This window comes from Grus americana, chromosome 16 (genome assembly GCF_028858705.1).
Source record: "Grus americana isolate bGruAme1 chromosome 16, bGruAme1.mat, whole genome shotgun sequence".
Taxonomy (NCBI): Eukaryota; Metazoa; Chordata; class Aves; order Gruiformes; family Gruidae; genus Grus; species Grus americana.
The window spans coordinates 15,519,686-15,537,215 of NC_072867.1; the positions used below are offsets into that span (position 1 = coordinate 15,519,686).

The window sequence follows — 17,530 nt, forward strand, 5'->3', positions numbered from 1 at the left end:
GCATCATTAATACATTTTATCTTGCAGCAATATCTGCTCCTTGTACCCACCCCAGGATTCAAGAGGCAGCAGAGCTCCCACAGAAATCAGTTTTGCTTAAAGTGTAGTCTGAAGGTATGATGCACAGGTGTTTCTCAACTCTAACCCTGATGAGGAGTACGGCATCTTCCAGTGGCCATCTGAATTCCACACAGCATGAATAGCACATGCCATATCACATCTTGAGGACTGACCTGATCCCTGGGCCAGGCATCTCTGTTGAAATTGTATAGACAGGGCTTCTGGGGCACAAACACTCCCGCTTCTTGTTGCAAGACCTCATTTCCAAATACTTAAAAACTACCAAATGCTGATGAAGCTTTAGTTTGACTGTCCGATCCCTTCTGAAGATGAGGCTGGAGAAAATACTGTGTTCATGTTAACCATGGCTTGAGACTTTCAGATGTCCTATTGGTCTCACACCCCCTTATTTTGAACCTGGGAAATGAAGCTTGGACAGGAAGGACAGGCAAAACACACAGGCATCACACCTGTTCTTCAGCCATAAGAAAACTCACTTAAATTCACCTCTGAAAAAAAATGTTTTTGCAGAAACTGGCAAGTCTAAGTGTAATAGCACCTCAAGGAGACTCTGCCCTTGCTCAGAGCTCAAATCACTCGCTCTGTCAGGGTATCACAACAGATTTTGGGAGAACGTTTGCTGAAACAGCTGCTCCAGCGAAAAGACAAGGAGCAAGTTCTGATACGTGGAGGACCTGTCTTCACTACGCCTGCCAGCATTTGGCTGATACCCAAGCCAAACAGAGACAGGAGCCGCTGAAGGAGAAGGCAGAAAAAGGAAACTCTGGGTCTCTTAGTCAACAACAGGTAAGGAGAACAAGACTCGGAGAAGGAGCCCTATTGAGAAAACAAAAGGTAGGAGGAGGGGTAGATTAGAGACCATAAAACCTAAGGACACTAAGACGAGGGAAAGGTGGGGATGCGAGGGGCACCCGATTTGTACCATTTACAACATGTAAGATGGAATGTCAGACTGAATTTTGTAATTTGTTTGCCAGGGAACAGCTGTAAAAAACACCAGGAATGTGCTTCAGGCCAATCTAGTGCTTTTTTTTTTGTCTACTTTAACACTGTTATTGAATAGTGTTACACAATACTGGCGTCTTGCTTTAAGGTGATTTTTCCAACATTTAGAATACTGTGTTTTTAAGGAATGTCTTCCTCTTGATCTTCTAAACTGAGAATACCAGAAGGAAATCTGCTGCTCTCTTGAAGTCAGCGGGAAGTTTGCTTGCGTAAGGAGAACTGGTTAGGACTCTTGACAGTGTTTCACAGCTTGTACAAAGTTCTCCAACATATTAGAGCTCATCTTTTTCATTATTCTTCTTCAGGAAAGAAGCAAGGATATTGAGGCTTTTCTGGAGCTCCTCCTTTTTTCCATCACTCATTTTGTTCTTCTCGATCAGTTTTGTGATTCGGACAACTTCATTAGCAGCAAACTCTTCTCCCTGCTCCAGTATCTTGCTCATAATTTTCAAGTATTGCTCAGCTGACTTCTTCTCGGTTTCTTTTGTTTTTTCTAAACTCTCTTGCCCCTTTTTCAGGAGGGACTGGCGTTCTGATTTCTCAGTGGTGCTCACAAACTTGCTGGCCAGCATGTCGTACTCTTTCAGGCAGCCTGGCATCCCCAGGTAGATGCCATTACTCTTCAGCCAGCGCTGAATAGCCCCGGCCTTGATGTGGCCGCTGTAAGGTAAGGGATTGTCAAAGTCACCATCCTGGAACAAGTAAAAAACAGGGAACTTTTCCTTATCCAGCTTGTACTTGTCTCCCAGCTCAGTGTTCAGTTTATCACCATAATCTGTCAAGAGAAAATGAAACACAGAAAAGGACAGTATGTTAATCAAAAGACAAAATTAATTTAGGATTGTCTCCTACACAAACTGATAACTATTTGTCTCCAGAGTTTCAACACATCCTAATAAGCTCTTTGCCAGGAAATGCCATACCCTGAAATAAAACCACCCCAGAAAATAATTTCTGCAAGGCAAGCCACTGTTAGGTTTTCCAAAGGAAAATACAAGATTCTAACGGTGCGTTGCTGTGACTGTGATAGCGTAAGGCATTGGCAGGACCTCTAGATCCAAACCCCGTCCTCCTTATGGGAAATAAATAGCCATTTTTTCTTTGTTTTGCTCTATGCATTGATTTTATTTGATTTTACAGTTTAACAGACTTTTTTCCTGAGGTGTACATTACACATTTTAGTTCTGACAGCATGCCAAGCTGCAAGATGTTTTCTCATCTTACATAAATTGCATTTATTTCCGAGGACAGAAAACATAAAGAGATTTCAACTATGCCACTTAGCTAAATCCATGTGTGTTTAGAGCTGTCAGTGTGGGTGAAACTTCCCAGTTTAAGAATTTAAGCTTACAGGAATTGTCAATTCTACCTACAAAGCCAGAGCAAGTAAGGTGACAGTGATCCATTCTTCACTGCTTTTCTCTTAAAGTCAATTACAAGAACATCAAGTTACACCAGCCACGTTGCAATGACCGCTTTCTGTGCTTTACCAGCAATAAATTGAGAGTTTGCTACAATGAATTAATCACATCACGTTTGCTTTGTTTGACCAAGCTTGTGGCTAAAGCACAGTTCTTGTAAGGCCTGTTCCCTGGAAATGGATGAAAAGGTTTCTCTTGGAAAAGAAACCAAACAAAATAAAAAGACAAAAAGTGCTATGAATGCGGAGGGTGGCATCCAGTTTAGCAGCATGCACTGACTTGCTTCATTAGCCAGCCGAAAGGAGATAAGCAGCACTCCTACGCTCACGGCGGAAGGCACAACGGCAGAGCTCAGCGCCCAGCCAGCGCAAGTGCTTCAGTCTGACAGGGCCGGGCCCATCTCATTTCTCACTATCAGAATTACCTGAGAGCCTGTTTTCATCAGAAATTGCAGGGAATTTTATTTCCTCCGCACCAACCCATACGGTACTAATCTGTCCAGAGTTCCTCACCTGATATCCCCACTTCAGCCACCAGAAGATCCTCGCTGGAGCCTGAGCTCTCTGCCAGCTTTTTAAACTCATCCTGTTTCTCACCATAAGGATATTGTGTGTCGAATTTCACAAGGACAAACTTATGCTTTGGAACTACCTAAAACAAGAAGGGGAGAAAAAAAAAAAAAAAGACATAACTTTAGCATTTCAGGTTTGAGTAATCTATACGGTTGCTTTAGCTTGTTCTTCTTTTCCTGTGCAATGAGGAGATGCAGAGGGAGAATGGAAATTTTATAATTATGGCCTTTCAAAAATGACTCACTGCAGTGTGGAGGAAAGACTGAGCTTTGGGTGTACATAGTCCTACACCAGATGATAAAGATGGTATGTGGTAGGTTTGGGGGATTTGATCATGTCTTTAATTATACATGATTTGCTTATTGTAAAGCTGATTAGCATCTTGGAAGGAAGTCAGCTAAACAATTTCCAGTGGGACATTAAGAGGATAGAGGCCAAATCTAATGTCATTCTGAAGTGTCCCAGCATGAGAACCGCAGCTCTTAGAGGAGGTGCGGGGAGGGAGCGGAAATGCTGGAGGTATGTTGTGCTGGTTCAGTAAACGGAGAATTCATGTTTTCATTGATTCCTCTTCTCTTGTGCCATTGCTTTTGAATTTTGCTCTGCTCGGATGATGCCCTTTCAAATGAGCTTGGAAATGCATCTGCTGCCTGGTTTGGGATTTTTTTTTTTCCTCCCTCCAGGAGAAGACCTTGCAAAATCGTTTTTCTAGCAAACAGGGTCAGATTGCAACACGGGTCCCCACCTACAACATGCAGTGCAAGCACTGGTCAGGCACTGACACGACAGCTGGCTGCAACAGGTAACAACAGCCTGCAGGCCCGGGCTGCTGGTGACTTTATTTCCTGTCCTGGCAAGAAGCGAGCACAGCACGTGTTACCGCTTTGATATTTCTGCTGGTCTTTTAAAGTCCCTCTTGCAGCGTTCTGCCAATTACTTCCAATTCTTATTGTTGCAGAAGAGCTGGAAGCTCCTAAGGGTTGTAGAGTGCCGCACTGTTAAATGGTTTGTCACAGCAGAAAATTCAAGCGGGGGGCTGGCATGTGGCAAGAAGTATTTGCTCGTGCCTGAGCAGTTTGTTTAGGGCAGATACTTTTCAAACAGCTCAGCTGATTGTTGTCTCTGCAGCTCATACCGCTACAGCAGACGCTTTAATCCTGCCATACGATGATTCCCTTTCGATCGGCGTCTCGCCATCTGCCTGGAGCCTGGCCTGCAACACCTGTCACAGCACTAGTTGCTACTGAAATCAAAATCCTGCCATGCTCTAGGTGATTTAATGGAGAAAAAACCCTGTGCAAGACCTCAGTCTGCCTGAAGCCTGTTGCTTTTTCCTTCACGGACAAAACAGAATTGACCCAAGCAGACAGCGCTCACGGCCCCGACTCGCTCCCCTGCGCGGTCCTGCCCTGGGTCACCGGCACGGGCAGAGCAGGAGCCAGCCGACAGCGGCTCTTCTGCTCCCGGACCGGGGGGACGCAGGGAGCCGGCGCGGCGCTGGGCCGAGGAGCCGCGGGGGCAGCCGGACCTCGCCCCGCCGGTGCCGCCGGCCGAACCGGGCCAGGCTGAACCGGCCCGGCCCCCCCCCGGCCGCAGCGCTGCCCCGGCGGCCCGGCTCCACTTGGACCGCGCCGATTGGCTGTCCGCCGCGCCTGCCGCGCTCCTATTGGCTGTTCCGCGGCGGGCCCGCCGCCTCGGCCATTCCGCCAGCCCCGAGCGCTCCCCCGCGCCGGTGGAGGTGGTGGTGGGGGGGGCGGCCCCGCGCTCCCAGCCAGCTCCGCACCCCCGGTTCTCCACACCGCTTCCCCGGCCCTCCGCGGCTGTCCGCCTGTTGCTATGGCATTCGCGACGGTGCACGTGGCCGCCGCGCTCCCGGAGCGGCCGTCCGCCCCCCCCACCTCCGCCCCGAACGCACTGCCAGACCCGGCAGCGCCCGCCGGGCGGGCCGTACCTTGTAGAAGGTGATGGCGTCGAGGGGCACGGAGCCCTTGGTGTGCAGCGCGCTGCTGCCGGGCAGCGCCAGGCCGAGCAGGCAGAGGAGCAGGGAGCCGGCGGCGGCCGCCGCAGCCATGGCGGAGCGCGGAGGGAGCGGGGTTGCCGGGGCCACGTGACCGCGCGGAGCGCCCGCCGCCGCCGGGGACTCGCCCCGCCCCGCCCGCCTCGCGGCCAACCGGGGGACCGGGGCAGCGCTCCAGGGCTGGACCCAGCACCCTCGGACCACGAGCACCGATCTAACGCGGTCCCGATTCCACGCCACGCGTGGAACGGGTAGGGTGCACAGGCAGCCCCTTCCCTCGGGGGGCAGCACGCCGTGGTGCTGCTGCCAGAAAAATAAATGCGAGCGGGCAGCTTCCAGCAGCAAATGCACAGACGATGAAGGCAGGCGAAAGGGCAGAGTGCAGGATCTGGCCTGGCAGGACAGCCTGCAGCGCTACGGCCACGCAGAGATTAGCAGGGAGAGGAGATAGCAGCCGGTGGTGTAGAATAGATTAATATACAGCAGCAAGCCAGGCAGGGTGGCCGCTGCCGTAGCATTGCCACAGCCCTCTCAAGCACTTTAGATTTTTTTTGTGCTACCAGAGATATCTCATGCACTGCCAGCACTTAACTTTCCTTATCACCGAAAGCCAGGATGAAGTACAGGCAAGCAATGCAGAAAGCCTTAACAGCAGATTGACAGATGATCATGTCAAAGAAGAGACACATCCAAGCTCCTTCACTCCCCAGCAGACATCATTCTGAACCCAGCCTGCAGCTGGAAAGCAATGAGCAGCTCCCCCCTCTTTCCATCCTCCCTCTTTGCAGGTAACTTGATTTTCTGTTTGCCTTGCACCAGGATACTCTGGCTTCACCAAGGGGCTGACAAAGCTAGACAGCGTAGGCGAGCACTTCAGTCACTTCCAGACCATCCAGACAGAAAAATGAAAGAGGCAGCAATACTGATTTGTAACGAAACTGACTTTTATATAAATTATAAACCCATCCAGTTTAAAGCAGATCATTTGCAGTTGTGTCACTTAAGTCCGTAGAAGGCTGAGGCATACATATCTTCTACAGTCATAAATTAACAACAAATAACCAAGGAAGAGAAAGTTCAGATAAGGCTGCAGATACAACAAAAAATACCCTCCAAGATTACTAGCGGTTAAAATAAAGTCATGATTATCAATGATTGCAAAATAGAAATGCAATTTTTGAACAGTTAAAAAGTACAAAAATGATGGGCAACACGAACAGGCATTGTACATTTTTTTCCTGTATGTAGACAAAGCAGGGTAGGACTTCGAGCCTTTATCTACAGGAGACACCGATTTTAAGCAAAGAGTCGAGGAAATCTGTAAAAGGATCGTGGCTCATGATCCCAGTAGTATAAAAGCAGTATTTTTTCAGTCTGTAAACAGTAGTCTTGGTAGCTTCTTCTAGGTATGTTTTTCAATTCATCACCAAAAAAAATAAAATCCAAAACAAACAAAACCAAATCCTAAGAGTGGGAAAGGGGAAACAGCAGCAATGGGTTATAGCTTGAATTTCTTATCAGGTCCCTGTGGGACATATTCTGGAGGGGAAATGCTCTTTTGTAAGAAATATATAATATATTTAACTGTACACAATTTATAGGGGGAGAGAAATTCTCCCTCTCCCTCAACCAAGCCCCCAAACAGTCAGTACATAATCATTTTTGTACACTGTCTCCTCTGATAAACTACAGCTTGTTAGGAGATGGCATCTGGTTTTATAAAACACTGAGTAAGCAAAAAAAATGTATTTGACAAGCTTATCATTCACCAGTGGCTGGAACTGGAAACAGGACAGCAGCTAACACCAAGCAGCAGTCAGTATTCCCCCTGTGCTGGCACAGCGGTGGTTTGAGTGACCAGCCAACACTGGGCCTGTGCCACGCCAAATGCCGTGAGGGGAAGCGAGAGCAAGCCATGGTTCCATCTCTTCTCACTTTGCTTCAGATGACACAGGTTCCGTGCCCCCCCCCCGCCCCCCCAGCAGTTTCAATTCTGCTTTTAAGAGAGCTGATGCAGAAAAACTTTTTTTTTTTTTTTTTTAAAAAGCAAGTTCTGCTTTCAGGCACATGGGAGGATTTTAAAAGCTTGGTTATATCAATCTTACACTTCACTTACATTTTTGCCATTGCTTATTGATACGACTGGTTGAATTCTACCTGCTGTAGCAGCAGTGGAAGGAAACTCCAGTATAAACCGGCCCCTGGACTGTCCCCTCTGGATGAGGGTGCTGCGTCAACTTTGCATTCCATGCTGGTGTTTGTGCAAAGCCCTCTCTCATTTGCACTGCCATAGGGGAGAGAGGGGACAGAAATTCAGTAATGGCACTTCGCCTCCTTGAATGAAAAGGGGCAGTGCAGATTTCTGGCTCAGTGCTTCTGTATGAACTGCATCATCTCAGCAATGGGACTGTTTTCACTTACCCTACACATATCAAAGCATCAACTTCAGTCATCAGTTTTGCTTTAATTTAAGGAGCACACCCTTCTTTCAAAAAAGTATTTCTATACAACATTTAACAGTTCTCTTGGTTTGTTTTTTGGTTTTTTTTTTTTTTTCTTTTTTCCAGGAAAAGTATTACTATAAAACAGACTTAACACATTTTGGTATTCCTCCAGCCCAGAGCACTTACCAGACATTGCAATTAAACCATCAGGACATCCGTTACAATTTAGACAACCTGCAGACATTCTTCTTTCCCTTTCAGGATGGGGCAAAGCAAAACTAAATCCAGTAAGAGCAGCAATGTGAATTTTTTTTTTTATACAGGGGATTTATTTTAAAAAAATACTCTCATCAACATTCTAGCATTACTAACAAAACATATTCAGAAGAGATGACAAAAGGTAGGATTGTCAGCTCTCTAAAAACTTTAAATAGACTTCAGACACTAGCTGCTTTAAATCAGAAGATGAGGAATCTGTAAAGTCTGACCTGTCCCTTGTATTGCAAGTACAGGTAATTTTTTTTTTCCCCCTACCAATTTTAGGCTGCATTACTCCTTTAAAATGAAAAAACCCAGCAGAAATGCAGATTCAGTGGGAGCAGATGATGCAACTGTACTTTCTAACAGAATGCCTAATGAGCCAGTACTTGAATAATCAAAGATCAACGGCAAAGAGCAAGCATACAGTTACAAAAAGTATTCTCAGCCTCATACCACAGCGGAAGCAAAAGTTACCTCTGCCAATGTAAAACCAAAGCCAATAGGATTTAATTTCTATTAAAATATTTGTCTTAAAGTTTCAGTAATCTAAATACGCTTTTTAAAAGTCATGATGATTGCTGTTTTACATTAACTGACATGAAACCAGACCGCAGCGTCAGACTTCACTGCAGCTATTATGTACAAGGTCTCTGGTTTTGTCTTTTTTGCTGAAACACTGATTCCCATCTCTTTCTCAAGCTTAACGGCCAAGTTTGCTCCTCATCAGGTCTGCATTTTTTTCTGAACATTAAAACAACCTGTGGTTATGCTGACACCACCTCTTCCCTCCAGCAGTTCTCTCCTTAAGGGAGCCCGCCTGGGCACCAAGCAGGGCTCACTCCCACCCTGCACCAGAGGGCTGTGCTGTACTGGAAGGCTGTACGCAGAGGGTGTTCGTTCCTCCAGTGCAGCCTCGCCTCTCCCTGCTGGACCCACACACCAAATTCATTCAGTCAGACCAGGTGGCCTGCAGACAAAATAGGCAGCTCCAAAACGGGCTTATTTCATTGGAGGCGGCTGAATGTGGGCATCTACAAGTTCTGTGTTTCTAAGGCAAGGACCATACAAAAATTATAAACACTGTATGGTGATGAAAATACAACTCCTTTGAGATATATGCTTTACACTGGATTTCTATTGCTGCTTCTAAAGACCATCTCCAGTTGCTTCTAGAGATCAAAAGGGAAGAAAGGTAGTTTTCTCCTGTTGCAATATGCTTATGAACATGTATAAAAAGTGGTCAAACCCCGATAAGGGTCCCTGCTTCTCATTTATGTACAATAATTTAAATCAGCTCAATACATCTGTAATACCTAAAAAATTGGTTTATGATTTTAAGTCCTTCATGCATTATGAGGAAGTTCTGGATTAAAGTGATGGTATGTTGGATGTTGCTTCTGTCTGGGACTCTGGTGTCACTCCCCTGTGGAGTCTGTCAAAGATGCATTTCTCAAATCTTTAGCTTTTTAATGGTATCGAGTCTCTTTTTCAGCAGCTCTCCAATTTCCTGAACTGAGTGATGGTAACTGCTCTGCACCTTCCCTTGCACAGTCTTTGTAAACTTTTTTTCTTCCTGTGAAATGCAAAAGAGAAATCATTCACTCCACAGCAACTGTTTACATCCTCCCGTTAAAACTCCCCCACCACCTCAAACACTGCTAAGAAATTCATGAGCACCACAGTGTAAGTTTACAAAGGGAATGTCATCAGCACAGAATAAGCACCTGCTCAGCAGCAGTAATTCCTGCAGATACCGATATTGCCCAGACAGGGCTGGTAACATATTAACATTTCTTCAAAACTTCTGGAAACACCCTTGTGCAAAATATTTGTGGCTGAAACAGAGCGCATGTAGCATTTTATTGTAGTCAGCATTTATTAGAGAATTTCTTAGAGAAATGTGAAGTCAAATAGCAAATGAACCGGCTAAGAGACTCTTACACCAAATTGCAAAACACAGTGCCTAGCACAGGTTCAGATGTCACTAATTCAGCACACTGGTACCTAGATTTCCCAAAGGGATTCGATTTCCCTTTCACATGCAGTTTTCTAAAAGGCCCACGCTAAAAGACTTTTACAAGGACCACCATCACGCAACATTGTTGGCATTGCTCCTGCAGGTACAGCGAGGTTAGTGCTGACCTGTCATGAATGATGCTGTATTTCTGTATGCAGAAAGAGTAAATCCTGGTGCCCAAAGCAGCAGCCCTAACCACTGTTCTGTCAAGAGGGGACTTGCTATCAGGATGCCTTTTGCAGACTGTCATACAGATAACAGCAGAAATTACTCCATTCGCACCAGAATTTTCACTAATACCTGAACACCAGGACTTTTTCAAAAGCACCTTTTAGCTCTAAACACAGAGAGCTGCAACTGCAGCTCCTGGTCTCAGTACAGCTACACAGGATTTAGTGCAACAATGTCAAACAACAAACAGGACAGCAAATGTCGTGAACACACAGAGGAAAGGCTGCAGACTCCCACAGATGCTTATGCTCAAATCCACGTGAATCTAACGGTTGGGTTTTGCAGATCTGCCTTGGGTAGTAATTTGATGCCTTGCATCAAAAGGAAGATGGAGGGATTTGCTGACTCAGTGAGGAACCAGAGAAATTACAAATATCAACAATTATCAGAAAATGGTTTATCCCTTTAAAGCAAAGATTCTTTGATGATATTAAGAAAATGTACTTTTTTATTCAAATTTGCATCAAATACAGTTTATGGGGTTTCCTTGCTTTCTATCAGGTTTTGCAGTTTGTTGTTTGTTTTAGTATGTATTTGAGATACTCCTACATTATCCTCATCCAGCAACAAAAGGGAAATTTTCTAATTGAAAAAAATACAAGCTGGCTAACAGCAGCTTAGGTGGAGAAGTACAATTCCAAAATAAATGGGTGCAGCTCTTAAATCCTCCCCAATTCAAAAGCCTTCAGATCTCCCACCTAGACAAACATGAATGCCAATGCTCAGCACTCCCCCAGCCCCTCTCCCCTGTGCATCAGAAGATGATACCTATTCCACCACTTTGCTATGTTGCACCTTTTATCTCCACCTGCGTTTCAAGAGCACCATAAAGGAAATTGCAGTTCTATGCTTTCAGTCACCTCCAGGCTTTTTAGCTAGACTCTTGACACTATTTTCAGGATCTCAACCACTGTTTTAAACAAATATTCACAGTAAGCAGTGAACTGTTAGAAGATCTCTTACAACAGTAACATTAACTTCTCTATCACAAAGTTTAACTCTTATCTGATTGCCATGGCTTAAAAAGCCAAGCTTCCTCATTTGGTCCACGCTTCACATGATTAAATTTCGCGTGAGGTTTGGCATGTGTAGTGTCCTTACTCCTGCCTTTGGCTTTCCCTATATAGCTGGGGGGGAGGAGTTGCCACTTGTCTTTCTTTAAAGATCAAGTAATTGTTTCCAAGGAAGTGACTAATCAGCAGTAGGTGAACCTCAAATGTTTCCTGGAATAACCATTTTGCATCCAGTATGGGCATGCTAAAGTACAGGTAATAGAGTAAGTCATAGCACAGACAACAAAATAACATTAAAACCGTAAGTTTTTCCTTCATTAACATACCATACAAAATGCAAGTATTTTCAAATTCCTATATTTAGATCTCTTTTTGGAGATTATTTTGTGCCATGAGTTAGAGCTGATCAGATGAGGCAAAGTCACTGTCACTATCAAAAAAACCCCTAACTGACCACTCTAAAATGAAGCTTTCTAGTAGACTGGTCCCTCACCTGTGGTTAAGGGCAAGGAAGTCAATCATAACAGGTGAGGTTTTTGGTTTGGTTGGTTGTTTTTCTCTTTCAGTAAAACGTTTTGGGGAAAAGAAACTTTCAACAAAAGTTATCCCCTAGGCATGTACATACAGGTTGTTATCGGTCACACACAAATGTATAGAGTATGCAAATAATGATGCAAGTTCTTACCTGTAAAAGCAGAGTGTCCTTGAGGGACAGCTCTTCAAGTTTTAGTGCAGTCAGAATTATTTCAAGCCCTTTGATGTGATCTATTACGTTGGAAGTTAAAGTCTGTAGTTCAGTGACATAATCCAGAAAATGTGTAAATACAGGTGGCTATAAAAAAAGACATATTTTTAATTTATAAACACATTAATGCCTATTCAAATGACCGTTCTATATGACAACTCACTTTGTTACATCCATCATGCTATTCCTTCCCCCCAGTGCTAAGCTATACTCTACCTACCCAGACGAACACTACCAGTTAACTAGTTTCCTGTAGTACATTTAAGGCAGAAAGGCCTGTGATACTCTAAACCGTTTCCTATTAAAAAGCTGTCACATGATGTCAGAGATGTGGCATGTCACCATTTGATTTTAAATGAGTTTTAAAAATTAGTACTGAGTAATCTCTAACCTACATCAGCTTCTACAAGGCAAAGTTTATGAAAAACAGTTTATTAACATGTCATCTATCCTGATTTTTCTTTCACTATAAATATGGATTGGGGTGGGGGAAAAAAGGAGTGTAGTCTCTACCATAGCTACACTGCTTTCTTTTTTTTTCTTCTTCTTTTTTTGCAGGTTGGATTTAAAAGGTCGGAGGACACCGTCACAGTAACTCGATACCCACAAGGCAATGGAGATCGTCTGGAAAAAAGGTACAAATATGTTACAAGTTGCATTTACAGGAGGCTTCTAAACTCGTTTTAGTGCTCCTACTGATAAAGACTCAAAGTAGTTAGAATATGCAACAAAACCCTCTGATTTCATGCATGACTAAGATCAAAGAACTTTCACTGTGTTTTAGTTCCAACGTTTCCACCTTAAAATACTCCAAAATTTCTAGTTGCCAAAGACAAAAATACCTCAACAAAGAAGACTAGGTTTTCTAACAGGTTTGGATGAGTTTTCAAGGTGCCGTCTCTGACTTCAATCAAATCACCTTTACATTTATTGAACAAGTCTGAAAAGAAAAAGAAAAACCTTATTCAGGACACCCAGATCAACTTAAATGAGTATTGTCTGTACAGTACGTTTCTGAGTGTAGAGTGCAAAGCTGTTGGGCGACTGACCACTAAGCAGTTCATGATAAATTTGGCCAAAGCCTCTCAAGAAAATCCAGTTCTTGTTTCCTCTTAATTGTATTTCATTACAAAGAGTATCCCCACAGCATTTATTAGCACACCTGGACCGAGTACCAGGGAGACAACAGTTGCTAAGATTAGGGTGCAAGGTAGCGAAATGATAGGACATAACGACATTGTGTGGCATGCAAGAGCTTCCTGATCAGACAAGCCAAGGGGAATTTCAGCCTGTTCTCAAGAATCTTTCAAAGGGGTCTGCAGATGCATTAACACACTTCCCCATAGCTGTGGCACACTCAGCCAGAGCACCATGAAGCACCTTAGCTACCAGTGTTTGCTCTTGAGTTACCATTTACCTGTCAGTCGTTCTACTAAAGACTTGAAACTATTCCCTATCCTCTCCTGGATTTCTGCTGAATCTTCTGAAAGAAAAAAAAAAAAAAAAGAAGCAGTTATCAAGTTTGTGTATTTTCTGCTTCCAGAAAACCAAGAGGCATTTAAATGTAATTTAGCATTAGCAGTCAAAAGCAAATGCAACTGCTTTCAGAGAGGTATTACATCAACATACACTGTACAAAACCAAAGACTTGCATAAAACATTAAGTTAAAGGCATAGTCTCCCAGCTAACTTGGTGTCATTCAAAAAATTAACACACAACTAACAGTTTGGGTCCGCATCATCCAATTCCTAGTAGTTTTCAAACTAAACGGAGACAAATCTCGCTCCCTCCCCCCATGCACCATGACAATCTGGTGAAGCCCCTGCCCCTCAAACACTTACCTAAGCCATTGGTATCTAGTTCATAAATATCACTAACAAGATAAAACAAGCTAGTCTGGCATTGACAGCTGCCATTACTGAAGAAGCCAGCCATTCGGGTAGGAGGAGGGCCAAGGACAGGATACTAGGCAAGAAGCAAAGAAAAAGATAAAGGTGTTGCAGCTTTTCCTTATCCAGAACACAGTGTTTGTCTCTGGCACATCTCTCAGTCAGATTCATACACTACAAACTCAGGGTCAGTTAAGTGCATTCTGCAGCCTGCTGGATGTTACAAGATGCATTCAGTTTCTCTGCTTGCATTCACGTTCATTTACTATTTGGGGATAGCTTTTTCCTTAACGGGTACCTGAATTTTTTGTTCTAGAAACTTCTTCCCTGAATCCACTGCCGCTTCCAGCTGCTGAAGCAGGGAACGAATTGTATCAATCTTGGATGAGACGCCGTTCTCTGCAGTCTTTTCAGAGTTCTTTGGTTGAATAGTGTGACTAAGAGTTGGGAGTCCGCTTACTAGCCTTAAAGTTAAAGACCGGATTCGCAACCACATGGTTTCTTCCTCCAGTGAGAGTTTCCTATGTTCTTCAGAAATGTCCCTAGAGAAAGGCACCAAATGTTTTCAGGCAAATGCTTCAATTTTGCAAAGTAGCAAGCTTCACTCAGGTACAAAAGCCTACTCAAAGTTATCGAATACTATATGAAGAGGAAGAAGTGGTCAGAAATTCAGAAAACTGTATTAATATGTAAAAAGGCAGCACTGCTAGAAGTGATGAATGACGCTTGTTAAGTTTGCAGTTAGCCAGCCTAGAGAACATTTAAATGTGGCAGTTGCCCTGAAAGGATTTCCTTCGCCATGTGTGCTGTAAGTAAAAGGTGTGACTCTACCATTCAGGATATTTCTACTCACCTGTCTTTTGGATCCCAGTTAAACAAGACTGTCAGGTCTCTGTTGTCACGCAAATCTTTCCACGGAATGTCATCTTCCTCTGGGCTCAGACTCATGGATTTTATACTTTCTTCTAAACTGGTTGATCTGTACATTAAGAACAAGCAACATTAAATCAAACATTTGATCACTGGAAACAGAAAACACAGCTCACTAACAGACCACGTTCTCCCCACTGTTCAACCCTTCTGATGTCAGAAGTGTTACATATACACAGTACTGACAAGGATGCTGAATGGGACAGCAGATGAGAGCGACATAGCTCACAAGTTTCTGCCAGAGCTGCAACTGCAACTCACCAAGGTCTCACTTGTTCTGCCTACACAAAAATCTCCAATTTTTTCTCGTGCAAGGTGCTGCACTTTGCTGCTGTACTCACATATTTGCTTCAAGTAAGAGGTCTAACAACATCCGTTCCGTGCGAACTTGCGCAAAGTGAAGGGACGAATTCAGCCTATTTCTAAATGCAATGAATTCTGGGATCTTCTCAAATGCACCGTACTTGTAGGCTTGAATGATATATTCTGAGGTCTGGAAGAAAATACATACCGTCTCTGTATTAATCACTTCCATAAATTCAGAATAACCAGAATTTAACGAGGTCACTGCCAAGAAATTGCATTTCTGTGGTTTTCATTAACCCAGAGGTACAGAATCTGGCAGATACTCAATCCCTGGGAGAAGCTTGCACTTTGGCTTGTCCAAGCCACCCCAGCAGTTTTGCTACTTTAATTTCACAACGCCCAGATGCTCCAATGGGCAGTGCAATTTAGTAACTGAACCAACACTAAGAAACATCACATTGCTGTTGCCACTGAGACTACAAAATACTCAGAGGGGAGAGATGATTTTGGAACGCTTTTTTTGAGATGCATTATTCAAATCATTAAGTCACTGTTTCAATGAAGTACTTTCAGGCAAAATAAATATATACCAGATTTTCTGGAACTGACTTGGATGTGCATCACATTACCACAACAAGTATTAAAAAAATTACTCACACATTTTTTTTTTCCTCTTTTTTATTAGATTTTTTGAATACAGTATCACAAGATAGTATCACGCAGTGTATACACATTACAATACAATCTAAACACCAAAGGAAACTGGCAGGGTCCGTGGGATAGTGTGCTTCCCCTCTGATGAAATGCAGCAATACAAGGCACGCAACTAATATTTCACATCAGTCCAAGTAATCTCTAGAAGGAGATGTATATGACGAAGGAGCCCCAAACAAGCACTGTATTTTAATGAAAATTTCTAACTATAGAGACAGAGTGAGCAATTTATGTTCCCAGTCAAGACAGATGGCTGTATTTTTTTTTTACATCAGAATCACTCCCTAAGTGAGAAATTCTGGCAAATCAAATATTTTCTTCTGAACAAGATTATGAAATGCGCCAAAGATGAGAGGCACCAAAAAGGCCCCTGGTTAAATGAACTTTATACGGTATTAACAGACTCAACCTGTCCAGAAGGCTCTGAGAGACTACAAGCCAGTGCTCACAGATGAAAGCCACCTTTTTTTTTTTTCCTTTCAAAATAAGAAATGTCCTCTAGGTACCTCTGTCTCTTTTTTTCCTAAGAAATTTGGTTATTTGCACTGCATGAAAAAATATGCCAAATATTCAACAACATACCCTCTGATAAACAGCCTTGCAGAGTTCATTGTCAGGCTACGGGATTGCGCTATGGGCGCTAATTCAACTGCATCGACGTGGTTTTTAAATCCCCATAGGACACGTTGGTGTTCAGTTTGCCTGCAGTATCTGGAGAAATTAAAGACGGACGGACACAAGAAAATTAGAGAGATTACTTGTGATTCTGCATATTTAAAGGAGGACTATCTTGAGAAGGATAAAGTTGCCTTTTTAGTTTTGGCCAAATATAGCAATACTGCCTTCTCTCTCCTCCCTGTCCTTGGCATCCTCTCCCAGAGCAGAAATATTATGTCAGGACTGCACAGCATCCTAGATGGCTGTTACTCATGGGGCCTGCTCTTAAACAGGATTCACTTCAGGCTGTTAAGTTCGGCAAGTCAGGAGGAAAATGCATTTATCCAAAGTAATCAGGCTGAATCAGTAGCTATATTTTTATGCCAGACCACTTCGTTTATATCCCACACTTCCTGTTCTAGGCAGAGTCCCACGCACAGTGTGCTGCAGGACACATTCTCTGTGCTGTAGCAGACATTCTAGCCATCTTAAACATCAACCTCGAGAGGAGCTGGCAGTATCTGAAATCATGTAAAAAGGTAACTTTTAAAGGATAGTCCTCCTTTAACATTGCAGTTAGATGCTGTTACGGGACTTGAATAGGAAGCTGGTAGCAGGACCCTGAGGATGAGGGGCAAGCCCAGCAGAACCACAGAAACTGGTAGATTCTGACCTTGTGATATCTGGGACATGTCTTATGGTAAAGCAATCCCTTTTTTCATCTCCACTCTTGTCACGCCATCATCCTAGGCAAACAGTACCCTGAATTGAGCCTTCACCTCCTGCAATTTGCACCTTGCAGGTGGTTTACAGGACACTTGCTATTTGCAAATTAGTATAGCTTTTGATGCATTTCCCAACTAAGAGAATCTTAAGGTGATAACCACTGGAAGTCTCCAGAACATGAGAGATGTGGCTACCCAAGATCAACAAGGGCTCATGGTCCTTTGGTCGCAATACTCTGTCTCCAAGATGAGACATGGTGCGAGTGGGTTCCATAGTCACATCCTTGTCTTGTAGTATGAAGAATCATGTAATGTTGATCACATGACTTTCACCCCTCTTACAACTTCAACCTTTGAAGGCACGGTAGTGAGGCAGGTCGAACCATTCAGGCACTGCCTTTTCAGGATTTCTGGAACACGAGTTGAGTAGCATTTTCCTGGCAACAGTACTTGGAACGTGGCTGTCTTCATCTGCATACAGATGTTAAGCTACTGGAGACA

General features: G+C 43.7%; 2 protein-coding genes across 2 annotated transcripts in view; both read right to left on the bottom strand.

The window, feature by feature from the left end:
* Positions 1-2: 2 nt before the first annotated feature.
* ERP29 (endoplasmic reticulum protein 29) lies at positions 3-5,215 on the bottom strand. The gene is made up of 3 exons (XM_054844708.1): positions 5,031-5,215; positions 3,020-3,158; positions 3-1,861 (listed from the first exon to the last, which is right to left on the bottom strand). The coding sequence occupies exons 1-3, from the start codon at positions 5,148-5,150 to the stop codon at positions 1,359-1,361; spliced, it is 762 nt and encodes a 253-aa protein (XP_054700683.1). The 5' UTR covers positions 5,151-5,215; the 3' UTR covers positions 3-1,358.
* An 804-nt stretch (positions 5,216-6,019) lies between these two features.
* NAA25 (N-alpha-acetyltransferase 25, NatB auxiliary subunit) overlaps positions 6,020-17,530 on the bottom strand; it is a 31,955-nt gene continuing 20,444 nt past the window's right edge. Inside the window, exons 16-24 of the mRNA XM_054844677.1 lie at positions 14,969-15,120; positions 14,551-14,676; positions 13,996-14,239; positions 13,650-13,773; positions 13,225-13,290; positions 12,650-12,747; positions 12,321-12,431; positions 11,748-11,894; positions 6,020-9,374 (exon numbers count right to left, since the gene is read on the bottom strand). Of these exons, the coding sequence (XP_054700652.1) occupies positions 9,252-9,374; positions 11,748-11,894; positions 12,321-12,431; positions 12,650-12,747; positions 13,225-13,290; positions 13,650-13,773; positions 13,996-14,239; positions 14,551-14,676; positions 14,969-15,120 (1,191 nt within the window). The 3' untranslated portion in view covers positions 6,020-9,251. The remainder of the gene's footprint in view (positions 9,375-11,747; positions 11,895-12,320; positions 12,432-12,649; positions 12,748-13,224; positions 13,291-13,649; positions 13,774-13,995; positions 14,240-14,550; positions 14,677-14,968; positions 15,121-17,530) is intronic.

Excerpts from the sequence above, each read along its gene's own strand:
- ERP29 (XM_054844708.1), bottom strand. The coding sequence starts at position 5,150 with ATGGCTGCGGCGGCCGCCGCCGGCTCCCTGCTCCTCTGCCTGCTCGGC. Across the intron at positions 3,159-5,030 it reads ACGCCATCACCTTCTACAAG|GTAGTTCCAAAGCATAAGTT; the intron begins GTACGGCCCGCC and ends TTCTTGTTTTAG. Across the intron at positions 1,862-3,019 it reads GGCTGAAGTGGGGATATCAG|ATTATGGTGATAAACTGAAC; the intron begins GTGAGGAACTCT and ends TTCTCTTGACAG.